The following is a 20,815-nucleotide window of genomic DNA, read 5'->3' as shown; positions in this document are numbered from 1 at the left end:
AAATGAGCGCACAGTGGTTGGAGGAGAAATAGATGAATGTCCTTGCATGGCCTTGCAGAGCCCTGACCTAAACCCCACTGAAAATCTGTGGAATGACTTGAAGACTGCAGTCCACAAAACAGTCACCATCAAACCATTTAATTCATGGGTGTTCAACCTGCGGCCCTCTAGCTGTTGCAGAACTACAACTCCCATCATGCCTATGCCATAGGGAGTCATGCTTGTAACTGTCATCGGCTTGCAATGCTTCATGGGATCATTCGTCCAATATAATCCTCATGTGTACGGGGCCTTAGGATACTCAAGATTCTCCTATATCTACTGGATCTCTATACAAGTGTTTCTCAACAAGGTCGCTGCACCCTTTAAAATTCTGCACAATTTTGAGGCATCCCGTTCTAAAATGTAAAAAAAAATGAAGCTAAAAGTTTTACATAACGCAGCAGCATCCACACAGGTAGGACACCCAACGTTGCCGGTGATTTATTCTTCCAAAGCAAATCCACCTTTGAATACTGGTACTGACTAGTATTCCCATCTTGGTACTGACCAGTATTCCAATCTTGGTACTTACTAGTATTCCAATCTTGGTACTGACCAGTATTCCAATCTTGGTACTGATCAGTATTCCAATCTTGGTACTGACCAGTATTCCAATCTTGGTACTGACCAGTATTCCAATCTTGGTACTGACTAGTATTCCAATCTTGGTACTGACTAGTATTCCAATCTTGGTACTGACTAGTATTCCAATATTCCTCTCCCTCACTCAGCTACTCTGTCCCCAGTGCTCATGAAGAGGGACAGGGGAGAGGCAAATAAGGGTGCTGTGAAGGCACCCAAAGTCCTCCTTATCAACTGATGACATCATTGATTGTTAGGACACCCATAAATTCATCTTTTTTTTTTAGTTGGTAAACCACGTCTAGCCAAGTGTTGGATAGCCTAGCCGTAGGACCGAGGGACATTGTTAACAAAGACTGCCTTGACCTTGTCTTCTTCTAGTGTTCAGCCCAGTGACTGTGCCATTGTGCCCCGGAAGCAGTGAGAGAGGAACCACTACTGAGAGTAGGGGATTGTGGGACATGTAGTCCGGGGGGTTGGGTCTTTGCATGGAGCCAGCTCTGCAGTAATCTCAGGGGACTAATCAGAGAAAGACTGGCACTGTTGCCAATACCCAGCATGGGCGTAAGTTGTGTGCTCCTTGCTGCAAGAATCGACAGGTGCGCGTGCACAGTGGCGTGCGCAGGGCGTGGCAGACTCTATTATTTATTTATTTCAGGTACTTATATAGTGTTGTCAATTTACGCAGCACTTTACATATATATTGTACGTTCACATCAGTACCTAACCCTCAAGGGGCGTACAATCTAAGGTTCATAACTCACATTCATACATACAGACACTGGGGACAGGATCCAATTAATCTACCAGCATGTCTTTTTTGAGTGTGGGAGGAAACTGGAGTACCTGAAGGAAACCCACCCAGGCACAGGAAGAACATGCAAACTCCAGGCAGGTGGTGCCGTGGCTGCGATTCAAACCAACGACCCGAGTACTGCCAAGTGGGAGTGCTAACCACTTAGCCACTGTGCTGCCTTATAATAAAGTGTGACAGACCAATTCACAGACCAATGCTACCAATATACACAAACGCCATCCCAATCTTGATATTTATTAACCACTTCCTGACCGGCCGTTCTATATAAACGGCCAGATGGTGGCAGTGCAGGGTCGGGTGGCTGTTTATAAACGGCCTCCCCGCACCCTGCTTGTGCGTGCTCCATGGGAGCGCGCAGCACCGCAATCCGGTGCCCGCTGTGTCCTCTGGACACAGTGAAACACCGATTGTCGGACGGGACCGTTGTACGAGGTCGCGATCATGTGATCACTGATTGGCCAATCAGTGATCACATGCAAAGTAGTAAGCAAGATGTCACTTCTGACATCATTGATTACTACGTGTGAAATCTGTGAATGATCACAGAGGTCACATGGTACAAGGCTATTCACAACAGCGTTGTACCATGTGACAAGCTGTGACCAATCACAGCTCACTCAGTACTTCTCAATGAGTGCAAGAATGCAGACAGAGAGAAGGAGAAATGATTGCTTTTATATCCTATATGGGTGTAAAAGCAATCAGTGTAAAAAAAAAAAAAAAAAAAAATCTTCATCACCCCCCACAAGTAGTACAGTGTTACCATGGTGACACTATACTGCTAAGGTGACAGTATGTAAAAAAAATAAATAAAAATAATATTTAAAAAAATAAATTTAAAAATAATAATATAAAAAAAAATAATATTTCCCCTAATATACTTCCCCTAACTCCCCCCCCCCCCAGTGCGCCAAACCATCACCAGCCGCAACCTCCGCAACCTGCACCCGGCCCCCCTCCACTCGGCTGCCGACCGCTTAAACGACAGCATCCTTCCACTGTCATGTCCTGACCTAGCCACCTCCACGTACAACGACTCACTATCAGCTACCCTAGACTCTCTGGCACCCCTAACCACACGCAACATCAAACCCAGACCGCTCCAACCATGGCAGAACGACCACACTAAATGCCTCAAACGTCGCAGTCGTGCGCTGGAGAGACTATGGCGCAAAACCAGGTCCCCTCATACATTCTCCCTCTACAAATCTGCCTTCCTCACCTACACCTCCTCCCTCCACGCCGCCAAGCAGGCCTACTTTGTTAACCTGATTAACACCCTCTCCACCTGCCCTCGCCGACTCTTCTCCACCTTCAACTCCCTGCTCTCTCCCCCCCCTCCTCCACTCAGTACCTCACTTACCGCCCACGAGATTGCCACTCATCTCCACAACAAGATTGACGCAATCCGCAAGGACATAGTCAACTTGCAATCTACCTCCCCATCTAGCCTCCCCCCTTCCATCACCCCCTCATCTCTCCCCTCCTCTGACCTCGCAACGGCACTGCCCCCCACCACACCCAAGGCCCTGCCTACCGTAACCCCCCCATCACTGCACTCCTTCAGCCCTACTACCACTGAGGAAGTCAGCAGAGTCTTCTCAGAACCCCGCCTCACTACCTGCCCCCTGGACCCTATCCCCTCTCAACTCCTCCGGTCACCCCCCTCTTCCCTCATCCGCTCCCTTACCCACATCTTTAATCTCTCCCTCTCTACTGGCGTCTTCCCCTCCCCCCTAAAACATGCGCACATCATCCCCATACTCAAAAAGCCCTCCCTGGACCCCACTGACCTCAACAACCTCAGACCAATTTCCCTGCTGCCACTCACTTCCAAGCTCCTTGAGCGCTTGGCCTTCGATCGCCTAAGCGCCCACCTGACTGACAGCAACCTCCTTGACCCACTACAGTCCGGCTTCCGTCCCCTACACTCCACCAAAACTGCCCTCCTCAAAATCACCAACGATCTACTAACCGCCAAAGCCAAAGGCGACTACTCTGTCCTCCTCCTCCTAGACCTCTCCGCGGCCTTTGACACAGTCGACCACCCCCTCCTCCTTAATAAACTACTCTCCCTTGGCATCAGAGACACCGCTCTCTCCTGGTTCTCGTCCTATCTATCCCAACGCTCCTTCAGCGTTTCCTACAACGGTGCCACTTCCTCCTCACTCCCCCTCTCTGTTGGGGTCCCCCAGGGCTCTGTCCTTGGACCCCTTCTCTTCTCCATCTACACCTCCTCCCTTGGCAAACTCATACACTCCCACGGCTTCAATTACCACCTCTATGCTGATGATACTCAAATTTACCTATCCACCCCTCACCTCACCCCCACATTCTCCGCCCGCATCACTCACCTCCTAAACGACATCTCTGACTGGATGTCGCTCCATTTCCTCAAACTCAACCTCTCCAAAACCGAGCTTCTCGTCTTCCCCCCAGCCCGCGCCCCCCCATCCTTTCCATCACTACCAACAACACCACCATCAAGCCCGCCCAGCAAGCCAAGGTCCTTGGCGTCATTCTGGACTCAAACCTTTCCTTTCAACCTCATGTTAAATCTCTCACAAACACATGCAGGCTCCACCTCCGCAACATCGCCAAGATACGCTCCTTCCTTACCCCAGACACCACTAAACTACTCGTACACTCCCTGATTATCTCACGCCTGGACTACTGCAACTCCCTCCTCACCGGCCTACCCCAGTGCAGGCCCTCCCCGCTTCAGACCATCCTGAACTCAGCGGCCAGACTCATCCACCTCACCAGCCGCTCCACCTCTGCCACCCCCCTCTGCCTCTCCCTCCACTGGCTCCCCATTGCCCAACGCATTAAATTCAAATTGCTCACCCTGACCTATAAGGCCATTCACAACACTGCCCCTAACTACCTCACCGACCTGATTCCCAGGTACCACCCTACCCGTACCCTTCGCTCTTCACAGGACCTCTTTCTATCTTGCTCCCTGGTCTCCTCCTCCCACGCACGACTGCAAGACTTCTCCAGGTCCTCCCACATCCTCTGGAACTCACTACCCCAATCCATCAGACTGTCACCTTCCCTCCTCACCTTCAGGCGCTCCCTGAAAACCCACCTCTTCAGGGAAGCCTACCCCACCCTCACCTAACAGCCGCTGCCCTTCCCTCCTCCTACCACTCCATCCCCCACAGCCGTTTCCTCCTGTGCCTCTACCCCCTCCCTCCTAGATTGTAAGCTCGAAAGAGTAGGGCCCTCTTACCCCTTGTGTACTGTTTGATGTTACTGTTCTGTTTCATGTATTGTCCCCCCCTCTATTGTACAGCGCTGAGCAAACCCTTTGGCGCTATATAAACTCGATAAATAAATAAATATATAAAAATAAAATAAAAATGTAAAAAAAAAAGTTTAAAAATTATAATTTTTGGTTATAAACTAATTTGGATTTTTTTTTTTTTTTTGCTAAAAAGATAACGGAATAAATTTTGGCCAAGATTAATGATGAAATATTATTTATTTGCAAAATTTTATTAAAAAAACACTTTTTTTCAAAATTTTTGGACTTTTCATTTACATAGCAAAAAAAAATAAAAATCCCAGCGGTGAATAAATACCACCAAAATAAAGTTTTATGTGTCTCAAAAAAATGGTAAAAAATTCATTTGGGTACAGTGTTGCATGACCGCGCAATTGTCATTCAAAGTGTGATAGCGCTGAAAGCTGAAAATTGCCCTGTTCAGGAAGGGGGTAAAAGTGTCCGGTCTGGAAGTGGTTAAAGCGATTCTAGAGGTTAATTTTTTTGGGGGGGGGGGGGGGGGGGGGGGGATAGTGTGGTTTTGCACAGAGAAGCCTGGATCCTCCTCTTCTTGGGTCCTATGCAGGCTCTCCTGGCCTATCCCTCCTGTCAGGTGCCCCCAACAGCAAGCTCCTTGCTATGGGGGCACCCGCTGCTCCAAGTGTCCATTCACGCAGTTTGGTCCCGCCCCCTCCTCATTGGCTGACTGGCTGTGATTGACAGCAGCAGCCAATGGGGAGACAGAGATCCATGACAGTCGAGGCTGTCATTCACATTGCTGGATCGCGATGAGGCTCGGGTAAGTATTGAGGGGGTTGGGGGCACTGATGCACACAGAAGGTTGTTTTACCTTCATGCATAGAATGCATGAAGGAAAAAAACCTTGAGCCTTTACAACCACCAATACAGCTCTTCTACCTGCTCACTCGTCACCCAGGTTTGAAATGTCTCACTGACAGGAGACTCTAGCGCCCATTTGCCTTTAAAAAGACAGCAGCTCTGACCACTAGTTGGTGGATGATCGTCAGCCCCCTGTGTTCCTGTGCTTCTGTATCGCTATCATTGGACTTCTTGCTGCCGACCCAGATTGCCTTTGACCTGTCTTGTCTCTTTTCCTTGCTCTGACCCCTGGCTTGTTCTACTGCCTGAGTGCCTGTGTATGATCCCAGCTTAGCCTCCTGGCTTTGCTTCTGTCTGATCACACGTGTTTGACCTCGGCCTGCTCCTGACCTTGCTTCTGCCTGATCACACGTGTTTGACCTCGGCCTGCTCCTGACCTTGCGTCTGCCTGATCACCCGTGTTTGATCTCGGCCTGCTCCTGACCTTGCTTCTGTCTGATCACACGTGTTTGACCTCGGCCTACTCCTGACCTTGCTTCTGCCTGATCACCCGTGTTTGACCTCGGCCTGCTCCTGACCTTGCTTCTGCCTGATCACACGTGTTTGACCTCGGCCTGCTCCTAAACTTGCTTCTGCCTGATCACACGTGTTTGACCTCGGCCTGCTCCTGACCTTGCTTCTGCCTGATCACACGTGTTTGACCTCGGCCTGCTCCTAAACTTGCTTCTGCCTGATCATACGTGTTTGACCTCGGCCTGCTCCTGACCTTGCTTCTGCCTGATCACCCGTGTTTGACCTCGGCCTGCTCCTGACCTTGCTTCTGCCTGATCACACCTGTTTGACCTCGGCCTGCTCCTAAACTTGCTTCTGCCTGATCATACGTGTTTGACCTCGGCCTGCTCCTGACCTTGCTTCTGCCTGATCACCCGTGTTTGACCTCGGCCTGCTCCTGACCTTGCTTCTGCCTGATCACACCTGTTTGACCTCGGCCTGCTCCTAAACTTGCTTCTGCCTGATCACACGTGTTTGACCTCGGCCTGCTCCTAAACTTGCTTCTGCCTGATCACACGTGTTTGACCTCGGCCTGCTCCTGACCTTGCTTCTGCCTGATCACCCGTGTTTGACCTCGGCCTGCTCCTAAACTTGCTTCTGCCTGATCACCCGTGTTTGACCTCGGCCTGCTCCTAAACTTGCTTCTGCCTGATCACCCGTGTTTGACCTCGGCCTGCTCCTGATCTTACTTCTGCCTGATCACACGTGTTTGACCTCGGCCTGCTCCTGATCTTACTTCTGCCTGATCACACGTGTTTGACCTCGGCCTGCTCCTGATCTTACTTCTGCCTGATCACACGTGTTTGACCTCAGCCTGCTCCTGACCTTGCTTCTGCCTGATCACACGTGTTTGACCTCGGCCTGCTCCTAAACTTGCTTCTGCCTGATCACACGTGTTTGACCTCGGCCTGCTCCTGACCTTGCGTCTGCCTGATCACCCGTGTTTGACCTCGGCCTGCTCCTGACCTTGCTTCTGCCTGATCACCCGTGTTTGACCTCGGCCTGCTCCTAAACTTGCTTCTGCCTGATCACCCGTGTTTGACCTCGGCCTGCTCCTAAACTTGCTTCTGCCTGATCACACGTGTTTGACCTCGGCCTGCTCCTGATCTTACTTCTGCCTGATCACACGTGTTTGACCTCGGCCTGCTCCTGATCTTACTTCTGCCTGATCACACGTGTTTGACCTCGGCCTGCTCCTGATCTTACTTCTGCCTGATCACACGTGTTTGACCTCAGCCTGCTCCTGACCTTGCTTCTGCCTGATCACCCGTGTTTGACCTCGGCCTGCTCCTGACCTTGCTTCTGCCTGATCACCCGTGTTTGACCTCGGCCTGCTCCTGATCTTGCTTCTGCCTGATCACCCGTGTTTGACCTCGGCCTGCTCCTGATCTTACTTCTGCCTGATCACACGTGTTTGACCTCGGCCTGCTCCTGACCTTGCTTCTGCCTGATCACCCGTGTTTGATCTCGGCCTGCTCCTGACCTTGCTTCTGTCTGATCACACGTGTTTGACCTCGGCCTGCTCCTGACCTTGCTTCTGCCTGATCACACGTGTTTGACCTCGGCCTGCTCCTAAACTTGCTTCTGCCTGATCACACGTGTTTGACCACGGCCTGCTCCTAAACTTGCTTCTGCCTGATCACACGTGTTTGACCTCGGCCTGCTCCTGACCTTGCGTCTGCCTGATCCCCCGTGTTTGACCTCGGCCTGCTCCTGACCTTGCTTCTGCCTGATCACCCGTGTTTGACCTCGGCCTGCTCCTAAACTTGCTTCTGCCTGATCACCCGTGTTTGACCTCGGCCTGCTCCTGACCTTGCTTCTGCCTGATCACCCGTGTTTGACCTCGGCCTGCTCCTAAACTTGCTTCTGCCTGATCACCCGTGTTTGACCTCGGCCTGCTCCTAAACTTGCTTCTGCCTGATCACACGTGTTTGACCTCGGCCTGCTCCTGATCTTACTTCTGCCTGATCACACGTGTTTGACCTCAGCCTGCTCCTGACCTTGCTTCTGCCTGATCACCCGTGTTTGACCTCGGCCTGCTCCTGATCTTGCTTCTGCCTGATCACCCGTGTTTGACCTCGGCCTGCTCCTGATCTTACTTCTGTCTGATCACCTGTGTTTGACCTCGGCCTGCTCCTGATCTTGCTTCTGCCTGATCACACGTGTTTGACCTCGGCCTGCTCCTGATCTTGCTTCTTGTTCCTGATTGACCTTCTGTGCATGACCACTTTCCTGGCTGCTGACCACTTTCCTGGCTGCTGACCCTGCTTCCTGCCTGCTGTCAAGTACTGCCTGCCACTTCTGGAGAACATCTGCTCTGCAGTCACTCCTGCTGGTCCTGACATCTTCAGGTGATTAGGTGACCATCATCTCAGCTCTTTAGGCTCCTACAGTTGGCAACCCGTGCTTCTTTGGGCCGAGCATCCTCCTCCCCTACCTCCAGGGGTGTTCCACACTCAGCACTCCCAGCACTTTGGCCTCTGACCAGGTACAAGACAAGTAAACTACAAGGTCGAGCCAACTGGAGAGACGGGGGCATGCTGGGAGAAGATATGCATACCCCGGGCCAGGAAAAGTTTGCCCTCTTGGGATCACTGCCTGAGGTGAAGAGGAGGGGACCAGCTGCTCTGGAGAGTTAGAGCAGGCCTTGCGGTCCAGACAGCGAATCTGCAGCGGCCATATACCTGCAGGAAGACCATCGATTTCCAGCCCGTCGGTCGAGTGACTGTTCAGGGTCACTATCATTGTCATCGGGACACACCCGGCTGAGATCCAGCATCAGCAGGTACACAGTTCAGGCACCTCCCACTGGACATGGATTCTTCAAGAGCCTTTTCCAGGACATCTTCTTCTCCTGAGTCTCGGTATCTTCAGGATTGGTGAGCGGGCGGCCGCCGAGGAATACACTCTACCAATAGACACTGCATGCAGACACCTTCACTGCATTTCTTTCAGACATGTGCGGTTCGTTTCATTCCCAATTCAAACTAATTTTTCGTTATTCGGATGTCTCCAAATTTCCAAACAACAATAGTAACGAATCCGCAATAACGAAACCAAATTGGAATTCAAATAACATTTGAATATGAAAAGAATAGAATAGAACAGAATAGAAAATAAAATAGAATAGAAAAAACAATAGGAATAAAATAGAAAGAATATAACTGTATTCCAAAATTTGAATATAATAAATTTGAATACAATAGAAAACAATAGAATGGAAAAAAAACAATAGGATAGAATAAAATGAATGAATATAACTGTCTTATGAAATTCGATTAGAATAAATTTAAATAGAAAACGATAGAATAGAATTAAAAAAAAAACAATAGCATAGCATAAAATAGAACGAATATAACTGTCTTACGAAATTCGAATAGAATACATTTGAATAGAATAGAAAAAAATAGAATAGAAAAAACAATAGGATAGAAGAAAATAGAATGAATAGAACTGTCTTATGAAATTCGAATAGAATAAATTTGAATAGAAAAGAATAGAATATAACTGTCTTTCGCATTGAATAAACTCTAATTTGAATAAAATAGAAAACAAGAGAATAGAAGAGAAAAAAAGCAATAGAATAGAAAAGAATTGAATAATAAAGAATAGAATAGTTTGAATATAACCATTTTGCGAAATTCAAATAGAATAAATTTGAGCAGAAAAGAATAGAATATAACTGTCTTTCGCATAGAATAAATTCGAATTTGAATAGAATAGAAAAGAGTAGAATATAAGACAATAGAAGAGAAAAAAACAATAGCATAGAAAAGAATAGAATACAATGAACATAATCATCTTTCAAAATTCGAATAGAATAAATTTGAATATAAAAGAAAAGAATAGAATAGAATAGAACTGTCTTTCGCATAGAATAAATTTGAATAGAATAGAAAAGAGTAGAAAATAAGAGAATAGAAGAGAAAAAAACAAAAGAATAGAAAAGAAAAGAATTGAATAGAAAAGAATAGAATAGAATGAATATAGTCATCTTCCAAAATTCGAATAGAATAAATTTGAATAGAAAAGAAAAGAATAGAATATAATAGAACTGTCTTTCGCATAGAATAAATTTGAATAGAATAGAAAAGAGTAGAAAATAAGAGAATAGAAGAGAAAAAAACAATAGAATAGAAAAGAAAAGAATTGAATAGAATGAACATAGTCATCTTCCAAAATTCGAATAGAATAAATATGAATAGAAAAGAATAGAATATAACTGTCTTTCCCATTGAATAAATTGGAATTTGAATAGAAAAGAGTAGAATATAAGACAATAGAAGAGAAAAAAACAAAAGCATAGAAAAGAATGGAATACAATGAACATAATCATCTTTCAAAATTTGAATAGAATAAATTTGAATAGAAAAGAATAGAATAGAACTATCTTTCGCATAGAATAAATTTGAATAGAATAGAAAAGAGTAGAAAATAAGAGAATAGAAGAGAAAAAAACAATAGAATAGAAAAGAATTGAATAGAAAAGAACAGAATAGAATGAATATAGTCATCTTCCAAAATTCGAATAGAATAAATTTGAATAGAAAAGAAAAGAATAGAATATAATAGAACTGTCTTTCGCATAGAATAAATTTGAATTTGAATAGAATAGAAAAGAGTAGAAAATAAGAGAATAGAAGAGAAAAAAACAATAGAATATAAAAGAATTGAATAGAATAGATTAGAATCATCTTCCAAAATAGAATAAATTTGAATAGAAAAGATTAGACTAGAACTGTCTTTTGCATAGAATAAATTTGAATTTGAATAGAAAATAAGTAAAGAGAAGAGAAAAAAACAAACAGATAAATAGAATAGAAAATAAAAGAATTGAATATAAAAGAATAGAATAGAATGAATATAACCATCTTCCGAAATTCAAATAGAATACAGTATCTGCCGTGCGTGATGGGAGCAAAGCTCCCCAAAGGAAGCAGAGTCCTATCGGGGCACTTGTGTGGGCTCAATCCCGAGCTGCAATGCCTGCATCTACTGACACACACAGAGCGCTTCTGCCACACACACCCCCCCCCCACCTCATAGGATTTGATTGACATCAGCAGGAGCCAATGGCTTCCACTGCTGTCTCTGTGTCTTGTGTGGAGATGTAACGGAGATGAGGGGGGGGGGGATGTGTTCTGTAGTCCTGTTATGGAACACACTTCCTGTCTCAGGGTGACAACGCTCGCTCACCCCGTATCTGTGAGGGAGCAGCGTTGTCACCCCGGGACAGGAAGTGTGTTGCTGGCAGAAAAATAAAGGGAAAGCCCTGGAAAAAGAAACTTAATCTCATGCCTGGTGAGCAGGTATATTTTGGGGTGTATATACACTTTAATTCTATAAATATACAATCTGTATCACCATCAGCTCCAGTTGATGGGAATCTCTTTCACATCACCAGCCACAGACAAGCAGCAATTCTATGGGGTACAGAAATCCCCCATGACAGGTCCTCTTTAAGAGCCAGACACTCCACAGAGGAGCCTGCTAGCACAGTGTGGCCCCTGAGGGCCCAAGGCGGACAGGAACATCATACTTCCCCACCCCAGCAGACCACTCTCACCTCACTGGGTGCTCCCCGAGCCTCTGTTCAGCGCGGCTGTGCCGTTACCAGGGGAACGCGGGGCCGGAAGTGACTTTGATTTCCCAAAACAAAGATGGCCGCTTAAGGCGGGGCAACTCACTAAATCCCTGCCACGCTTTATTAGCTGCTCTCACGGGGAGGTGAAGCGGCGGAGAAGATTTGAACTTTTAGTATATAAGCTACTGCGGTTTTAAGAGCTTGAAGGAATGTCACTGCCTGGCGGACAGCGGGAAGGGAGGAGAGGGCGGAACGGAAGTTTGAGGGAGGATGTTCCCGGGGGTAGAGATATAGCGGTGCACGGGGCGCCCAGCTAAGATTGACATCAGCTATCTGGGGGAATTCGCGACATGCCGTGAGTGTGAAGCCTCACATCTTCACTTTCCCTCCGATCTGTGTCTGCCCTCTCCCTTCCCCACCCCGGGCTCCTGGAACTCCTTCCACTGCTGTGGCCATAGAACCTCCTGTGTATTATGGCTGGAGGAGGGATAGAGACTTGGAGGTTGTTATTGCCCCATGGGGAAGATTTTCCCTGGACCCATTTACATGCAGCGCACATTATACGCATAGTGCTGCCCTTCACTTTGAATGGAACTCTAACACTCTACTAAGGCGTTCCTTTACAAAATCTGGGATGTTTGGTGCTTTGGTAGCAGAGCGAGACCCTTGCGCCCTCAGTGGTCTCACTGCAGAAGTCACATACACCCTGGCTCAGTGTGGGGGGATGTCAGACCTTTGCAGAGAAATGCTCTTTGTAAGGAAGCAGTGGTCTCTCTGCAGAGGTCTGACACATCCCCCGCTGAGCCGCAGCTGTCCAATCAGCAGGGAGCATGAGCTGTGTGCATTGTAGTCCCAAGGGTGTAAGTCAGCAGGAGGCATATAGAATCTCTGCAGAGAGACCGCTGCTTCCACACTGAGAATGCATTTCTCTGCAGAGGTCTGGCAAACCACCCTTCCCTGAGCCAGGGTATATGTGGCCTCTGCAGAGAGACCGCTGCTTCCACACTGAGAATGCATTTCTCTGCAGAGGTCTGGCAAACCACCCTTCCCTGAGCCAGGGTATATATGGCCTCTGCAGAGAGACCGCTGCTTCCACACAAAGAGCTTTCCTCTGCAGAGGTCTGGCGTGCCCCCCTTCACTGAGCCAGAGTGTATATGACCTCTGTAGAGAGACTGTTGTTTCCACACTGAGAATGTATTTCTCTGCAGGGGTCTGGCATACCCCCCCCCCCCCTTCACTGAACCAGGGTGTATATGACCTCTGCAGAGAGACCGCTGCTTCCGCAAAAAGAGCATTTCTCTGCAGAGGTCTGACATCCCAGGGCTTTACTCGTTGGGCTTTACTCATTGTAGTTCTATAATGTGTGACCCAGCAGGAGGCGTATAGAACCTCTGCCGGGAGACCACTGCTTCCGCATTGAGAATGCATTTCTCTGCAGAGGTCTGTCTGACATACCTCCCATCCCTCCAAGACTGAGCCAGAGCTCTCCAATCAGCAGGGAGCATGGGCTTTACTCATTGTAGGGCTATAGCTGTGACTCAGCAGGAGGCGTATAGAACCTCTGCAGAGAGACCACTGCTTCCACACAAAGAGTATTTCTCTGCAGAGGTCCGGCATACCCCCCCCCCCCCCCACACACACACTGAGCCAGAGCTTGCCAGTCAGCAGGGAGCGTGGGCTTTACTCATTGTAGTGCTTTAGGTGAGACTCAGCAGAAGGCATAGCAGCTGAACAGGTAACAACTGGTGCTGCTTCTTGGCCAAGATCAAGTGTAGTATCTCTTCTTATCAGTGTCCAATAGGGGTGCTCCACCATCATTCTTATCTCTTGGCAAGGATAGTTGGCTGCATAGTACTCCTGCTGGTATAATGGGGGCTGTGAAGGCTATTACCACTAGAACAGAAACCGTGGTGCCCACAGGCAGTTGAGGCCTGGGAGTAATTCCCCCAGGAAAACCGGAGGGGCCCAAGTGCCTCCTGATTCAAAGGTATCTACCGGGGAGGCAGAGAGTCCATTGACTAGTGCCTCAATGCGGCGTGGCATGGAAGCTATCAGCCTGTGGCACTGCTGAGGTGTTATGGAAGACCAGGATGCTTCAATAGCGGCCTTCAGCTCTTCTGCATTGTTCAGTCTCATGTCTCTCCTCTTTCTCTTGGCAATGCCCCATAGATTCTCTATGGGGTTCAGGTCAGGCGAGTTTGCTGGCCAATCAAGCACAGTAATCCCACGGTCAATGAACCAGGTTTTGGTGCTTTTGGCAGTGTGGGCGGGTGCCAAGTCCTGCTGGAAAATGAAGTCAGCATCCCCATAAAGCTCGTCTGCGGAAGGAAGCATGAAGTGCTCCAAAATCTCCTGGTAGACGGCTGCGTTGACCCTGGACTTAATGAAGCACAGTGGACCAACACCAGCAGATGACATGGCTCCCCAAATCAACACAGACTGTGGAAACTTCACACTGGACTTCAAGCATCTTGCAGTGTGTGCCTCTCCATTCTTCCTCCATACTCTGGGTCCTTGGGCCTCTCCATTCTTCCTCCATACTCGGGGTCCTTGGGCCTCTCCATTCTTCCTCCATACTCGGGGTCCTTGGGCCTCTCCATTCTTCCTCCATACTTGGGGTCCTTGGGCCTCTCCATTCTTCCTCCATACTCGGGGTCCTTGGGCCTCTCCATTCTTCCTCCATACTCGGGGTCCTTGGGCCTCTCCATTCTTCCTCCATACTCTGGGTCCTTGGGCCTCTCCATTCTTCCTCCATACTCGGGGTCCTTGGGCCTCTCCATTCTTCCTCCATACTCGGGGTCCTTGGGCCTCTCCATTCTTCCTCCATACTCGGGGTCCTTGGGCCTCTCCATTCTTCCTGCATACTCTGGGTCCTTGGGCCTCCCCATTCTTCCTCCATACTCTGGGTCCTTGGGCCTCTCCATTCTTCCTCCATACTCGGGGTCCTTGGGCCTCTCCATTCTTCCTCCATACTCGGGGTCCTTGGTTTCCAAATGAGATGCAAAAGTTGCTCTCATCAGAAAAGAGGACTTTCGACCACTGAGCAACAGACCAGGTCTGTTTTTCTTTAGCCCAGGTAAGACGCTTCTGACGTGGTTTGTTGTTCAGGAGCGGCTCGACAAGAGGAATATGACATTTGAAGCCCATGTCCAGGATCCGTCTGTGTGTGGTGGCTCTTGATGCACTGACTCCAGCCTCAGTCCACTCCTTGTGAAAGTCCCCAACACTTTTGAATGTCCTTTTCCTGACAATGCTCTCCAGGCTACAGTCATCCCTGCTGCTTGTGCACCCTTTTCTTCCACACTTTTCCCTTCCACATAACTTTCTATTAATGTGCTTTGATACAGCACTTTGGGAACATCCAACTTCTTTTGCAATTCCCTTTTGAGGCTTTCCCTCCTTATGGAGGGTGTCAATGATGGTGTCAGGTCAGCAGTCTTTCCCATGATTGTGATTCCTACTGAACCAGACTGAGAGACCATTTAAAGGCTCAGGAACCCTTTGCAGGTGTTATGGCTTAATGATCTGATTAGAGTGGGACACTGTGAGCCGAGAATATTCCACCTTTTCACAATATTCTATTTTTCTGAGATTGTGGATTTGGGGTTTTCATGAGCTGTAAGCCATAATCATCACAATGATGACAAATCACGGCTTGAACGATCTTGCTTTGCATGTAATGAGTCTATCTCATGTATTAGTTTCACCTTTTAAGTTGCATTACTGAAATAAATGAAATTTTGCACCATATTCTAATTTTTTGAATTTCACCTGTATGTGTGTGGGGTTTTTTTCATGCATGGCAAGCTGTGGGTCCTCGGGCCTGCCCTGAAGTCTAGGGGGAAGATGTGTGGCCTTTTGGTTCCTTCCTACCCTGTTCCTGGGGGGGGGGAGGGGGGGTCTCTCTTCGGGAGAGCCCCCTGACCTAGTACTTGGTGGTTGGCTTCGGCTAGCCACAAGGAGAGGGGTCCACCAGGCCTTTTGGCTAGGCAGACCATGTGGAAACCTCGGTCCCTGCAAGGAGCCTCACGCTCGGGGAATTAGGGTAGAGATCCTACCCCTTTGGGAGGTGGACTAAAGCACACCCCTAAGTACACTTTTTTGTGTTGGGGTTTTGCACTTGCACGTTTTTTGTTCACTTGCAGTATTTTCTTTTTTCGGGAATAAAAAAAAAAGTGGTGTCCAACCTGCAGCCCCAGAGAGTTCAGCATGCAGCCCTGGGACCCATCTAGAGGGACGCTGGAGATGCCATGCAAACATAGCAGCCTACATTGACAATGTAAATGCACGGCTGGATGGGATGCAGAGGCTGCCATGTTCCCAATAGCAACAAATGCAGGGGCGCCAGGGTAAGTAAATGCTGTAGAGTCAGATCTAGGGGGGTGTTGGGGAGGGCTGCGCCAACCCCCCCCCCCCCCGCCCAAATTTCAGTTAATTTGAGAGAGTAAAGTTCTGCTTTAATGAACTGGGCTGTTAGTATTTATAATTCTGCTTTCTTTGAAATGTTACATTGCAGATCACACTCAATAGGTTATATTTCAAGATTTATACAACTCTGCTCTTGATTTTTTTTTTTTTTCTGAATAATCTAGAGCTGAGCTTTATAGTGTTAAACCTCCTTATAAAAAAAAAAAAACGTGCAGAATATAACAATTTGTTTCATTTTGTGTCGATTCATTATTTAAAAATATTACTTTAGTTAAATTTGTTTTCAGAATTTGTTTCATTTATTTGAAATTTCAGAATTCAGTCAAATTGAATTCAATTAGACTGAATTCAGAAAATTCTAATCGGCATTCAAATTTATTCTATTCGAATTTAGCAAGACTGTTATATTCTTTCTTTTTCTTTTCTACTCTATTACATTTTTTATGCTCTGTTCTTTTCATTCTGTTCTTTTGTTTTCTAGTTTTTACTTTTTTTTTATTCTATTCTTTTCTATTTTGTATTTTTTTTTCTAATGTATTCTATTCAAGTTTGAATCTATTCAGTTCGAATTTCTTTTCCGTTCTTTTCTATTTTTCTATTCGAATTCAAATGTGTTCAATTCAAATTTCAAAAAAATATTTTTTCTGTTCTTTTATTCTCTATTCTTTTCTATTCTATTCTGATCTAATCTATTGGAAATCAAATTTATTCTGTTCATTCTTGTTTTTATTCTATTCTTTTCTATTGGTACTGCAGGAACAGTTAAAGGACATAAATATATAAACCCACTACATGACAATTTTATGTACAGTTCATAGAGGTCCCACCTAGGAATGATGCTCTGATTGACCTGGTAATCTCAAACCATGCAGAGCTTATTACGAATGTCCATCTAAAAGAACATCTGGGTAGCAGTGACCATAACATGATTTCATTTATTGTTAGCTGTAAACAGCAAGCACATACAGAAAAAATAAAAATGCTTAACTTTAAAAGAGCTAATTTGTCAAGGCTGAGAGCTGCTCTCCAAGACTTAGACTGGGAGGGAATATTGGCAGCGATGAACACAACACAGAAATGGGAGTTCTTCAAAAAGACTGTATGTGAACACACTGCAAAATATATTCCCATGGGCAACAAGTTTATAAGTCTAAAAATCAAACCTATGTGGCTTATGGCCAAAGTTAAAAGAAGCTGTAATTTATAGGTAAAGAGCTTTTATTAAATATAAAAATGAAGGAACGTTTCAAAAAACATTTCAAAGAATATAACAGAATATGCAAAAAGGAAATAAAGGCTGCAAAAATTGAAACCGAGCGACAGATTGCAAGAGACAGCAGGGCCAACCCCAAAAAATTCTTCAAATATATTCATAGTAGAAAGGTCCGGTCCGAGCATGTAGGCCCTTTACAGGATCATCTAGAGGGGGTGACTGGGGACAAAGAAGGCAAATGTATGAAATCCCTTCTGCAGCTCTGTGTATGCAAAGGAGCATGGGGGGGCTCTTGTCCATAATGGGCGTGGTACCGACACCCCCCAGATGATCCACATTGGCTCACAATTGATATGATCCAAAAATATTTAGACATAATAAAGGTGAATAAAGCACCTGGACCGGGTGGCATACACCCACGGGGCCTTAAAGAATTGAGCTCTGTCATTTCAAAGCCATAGTTTTTAATTTTTAGGGACTCTTTAATGACTGGCATAGTACCACTGGATTGGTGTAAGGCCAATGTGGTGCCAATATTTAAAAAGGGGTCAAAATCTTTACCAAGTAATTACAGACCTGTTAGTTTTACTTCTATAGTTGGGAAGATACTGGAGAGTTTAATTAAAGACCTCATAGATGAGTTCTTGCTGGAAATAAATATTTTACGCAACAGACAGCATGGATTCATGAAAGACAGAAGTTATCAAACAAATCTGATTTTTTTTTTTTTATGAAGAGGTGAGCAAAACCTTGGACAGAGGGCTGGTGGTGGACGTGGTATAATTGGACAGAGGGGTGGCGGTGGACGTGATATAATTGGACAGAGGGGTGGCGGTGGACTTGGTATACTTGGACAGAGGGCTGGCGGTGGATGTGGTATACTTGGACAGAGGGCTGGCCGTGGACGTGGTATACTTGGACAGAGGGCTGGCCGTGGACGTGGTATACTTGGACAGAGGGCTGGCGGTGGACGTGGTATAATACATAATACATAAGGGGGATATGATCTCCATGTATAATACATAAGGGGGGATATGATCTCCATGTATAATGCATAAGGGGGGATATGATCACCATGTATAATACATAAGGGGGATATGATCACCATGTATAATACATAAGGGGGGATATGATCTCCATGTATAATACATAAGGGGGGGATATGATCTCCATGTATAATACATAAGGGGGATATGATCTCCATGTATAATACATAAGGGGGATATGATCTCCATGTATAATACATAAGGGGGGATATGATCTCCATGTATAATACATAAGGGGGGATATGATCTCCATGTATAATACATAAGGGGGATATGATCTCCATGTATAATACATAAGGGGGGATATGATCTCCATGTATAATACATAAGGGGAGATATGATCACCATGTATAATACATAAGGGGGGATATGATCTCCATGTATAATACATAAGGGGGGATATGATCTCCATGTATAATACATAAGGGGGGATATGATCTCCATGTATAATACATAAGGGGGGATAGGATCACCATGTATAATACATAAGGGGGGATATGATCTCCATGTATATGTATAATTGTTAGCCCCCAAGTGCAGAACCTTACATTTATCAACATTAAACCTCATTTGCCACATAGTTGCCCAATTACACAGAGCATTGAGGTCGGCTTGTAAGTTGGAGACATCCTGTAAGGACGTTATTCCACGGCACAGCTTGGTGTCATCTGCAAAGACTGAAATGGGATTTATAATCTCAGACCCGATTGTTGATAAATATATTAAAAAGTAAAGGTCCCAACACTGAACCTTGGGGTACACCACTAATAACACTGAACCTTGGGGTACACCACTGACACCCCTAGACCATTCAGTGTATGAATCACTAACCACTACTCTCTGAATACCATCTTTTATTCAAAAATATGGATTTTTCCAAGCCTGTAGACTTTACCTTACACGTTAGCCGTGTGTGGGGAACTGTGTCAAATGCTTTTGCAAAATCCAAGTATACCACGCCCACTGCCACCCCTCTGTCCAAGTATACCACGTCCACAGCCACCCCTCTGTCCAAGTATACCACGTCCACCGCCACCCCTCTGTCCAAGTATACCACGTCCACTGCCACCCCTCTGTCCAAGTATACCACGTCCACCGCCAGCCCTCTTTCCAAGTATACCACGTCCACCGCCAGCTCCCTGTCCAAGGTTTTGCTCGCCTCCTCATAAAAAAAAAATCAGATTTGTTTGACAACTTCTGTCTTTCATGAATCCATGCTGTCTATTGCGTAAAATATTTTTTTCCAGCAAGAACTCATCTATGAGGTCTTTTTATTAAACTATATGAATGGATTTATACATGGAGATCATATCCCCCCTTATGTATTATACATGGAGATCATATCCCCCCTTATGTATTATACATGGAGATCATATCCCCCCCTTATGTATTATACATGGAGATCATATCCCCCTTATGTATTATACATGGAGATCATATATCCCCCCTTATGTATTATACATGGAGATCATATCCCCCCTTATGTATTATACATGGAGATCATATCCCTCTTATGTATTATACATGGAGATCATATCCCTCTTATGTATTATACACGGAGATCATATCCCCCCTTATGTATTATACACGGAGATCATATCCCCCTTATGTATTATACACGGTGATCATATCCCCCCTTATGTATTATACATGGAGATCATATCCCCCCTTATGTACTATACATGGAGATCATATCCCCCCTTATGTATTATACATGGAGATCATATCCCCCCTTATGTATTATACATGGAGATCATATCCCCCCTTATGTATTATACATGGAGATCATATCCCCCCTTATGTACTATACATGGAGATCATACCCCCCCCTTATGTATTATACATGGAGATCATATCCCTCCTTACGTATTATACATGGAGATCATATCCCCCCTTTATGTATTGTATAATACATATCCCCCCCTTATGTATAATACATAAGGGGGGATATGATCTCCATGTATAATACATAAGGGGGATATGATCACCATGTATAGTACATAAGGGGGGATATGATCTCCATGTATAATACATAAGGGGGGATATGATCTCCATGTATAATACATAAGGGGGGATATGATCTCCATGTATAATACATAAGGGGGGATATGATCACCATGTATAATACATAAGGGGGGATATGATCTCCATGTATAGTACATAAGGGGGGATATGATCTCCATGTATAATACATAAGGGGGGATATGATCACCGTGTATAATACATAAGGGGGATATGATCTCCGTGTATAATACATAAGGGGGGGGGTATGATCACCATGTATAATACATAAGGGGGGGTATGATCTCCATGTATAATACATAAGGGGGGGTATGATCACCATGTATAATACATAAGGGGGGATATGATCTCCATGTATAAATCCATTCATCCATAGGGAACTCGGTGTAGTTATTCCCCCTGAGGTCATCACAGAGGACA

General features: G+C 45.8%; 2 protein-coding genes across 5 annotated transcripts in view; one reads left to right on the top strand and one right to left on the bottom strand.

The window, feature by feature from the left end:
* EFCAB7 (EF-hand calcium binding domain 7) overlaps window positions 1-20,815 on the bottom strand; it is a 125,375-nt gene that overhangs the window by 103,564 nt on the left and 996 nt on the right. Inside the window, exon 1 of one of the 3 annotated variants that reach the window (XM_089653382.1) lies at window positions 11,668-11,753. The exons of 1 other annotated variant lie outside the window; for it this stretch is intronic. The gene's annotated coding sequence lies outside the window, so the exon portion shown is untranslated. Of the gene's footprint in view, window positions 1-11,667; window positions 11,754-20,815 lie in introns of those variants that run through there. One more of the 3 variants, XM_089653385.1, reaches the window with a different exon arrangement.
* The window catches only part of ITGB3BP (integrin subunit beta 3 binding protein), a 72,656-nt gene continuing 63,814 nt past the window's right edge, over window positions 11,974-20,815 (top strand). For both annotated transcript variants that reach the window (XM_089653386.1, XM_089653387.1), the window contains exon 1: window positions 11,974-12,040. In XM_089653386.1, coding sequence (XP_089509512.1) covers window positions 12,036-12,040 — 5 coding nt within the window. In that variant the 5' untranslated portion in view covers window positions 11,974-12,035. The remainder of the gene's footprint in view (window positions 12,041-20,815) is intronic.

This window comes from Staurois parvus, unplaced genomic scaffold, assembly GCF_062004578.1.
Source record: "Staurois parvus isolate SC_StPar_1 unplaced genomic scaffold, SC_StPar_1.0 ptg000709l, whole genome shotgun sequence".
NCBI lineage: Eukaryota > Metazoa > Chordata > Amphibia > Anura > Ranidae > Staurois > Staurois parvus.
The sequence above is the reverse complement of the archived record's forward strand: the minus strand, read 5'-3'. Positions and strand labels throughout refer to the sequence as shown.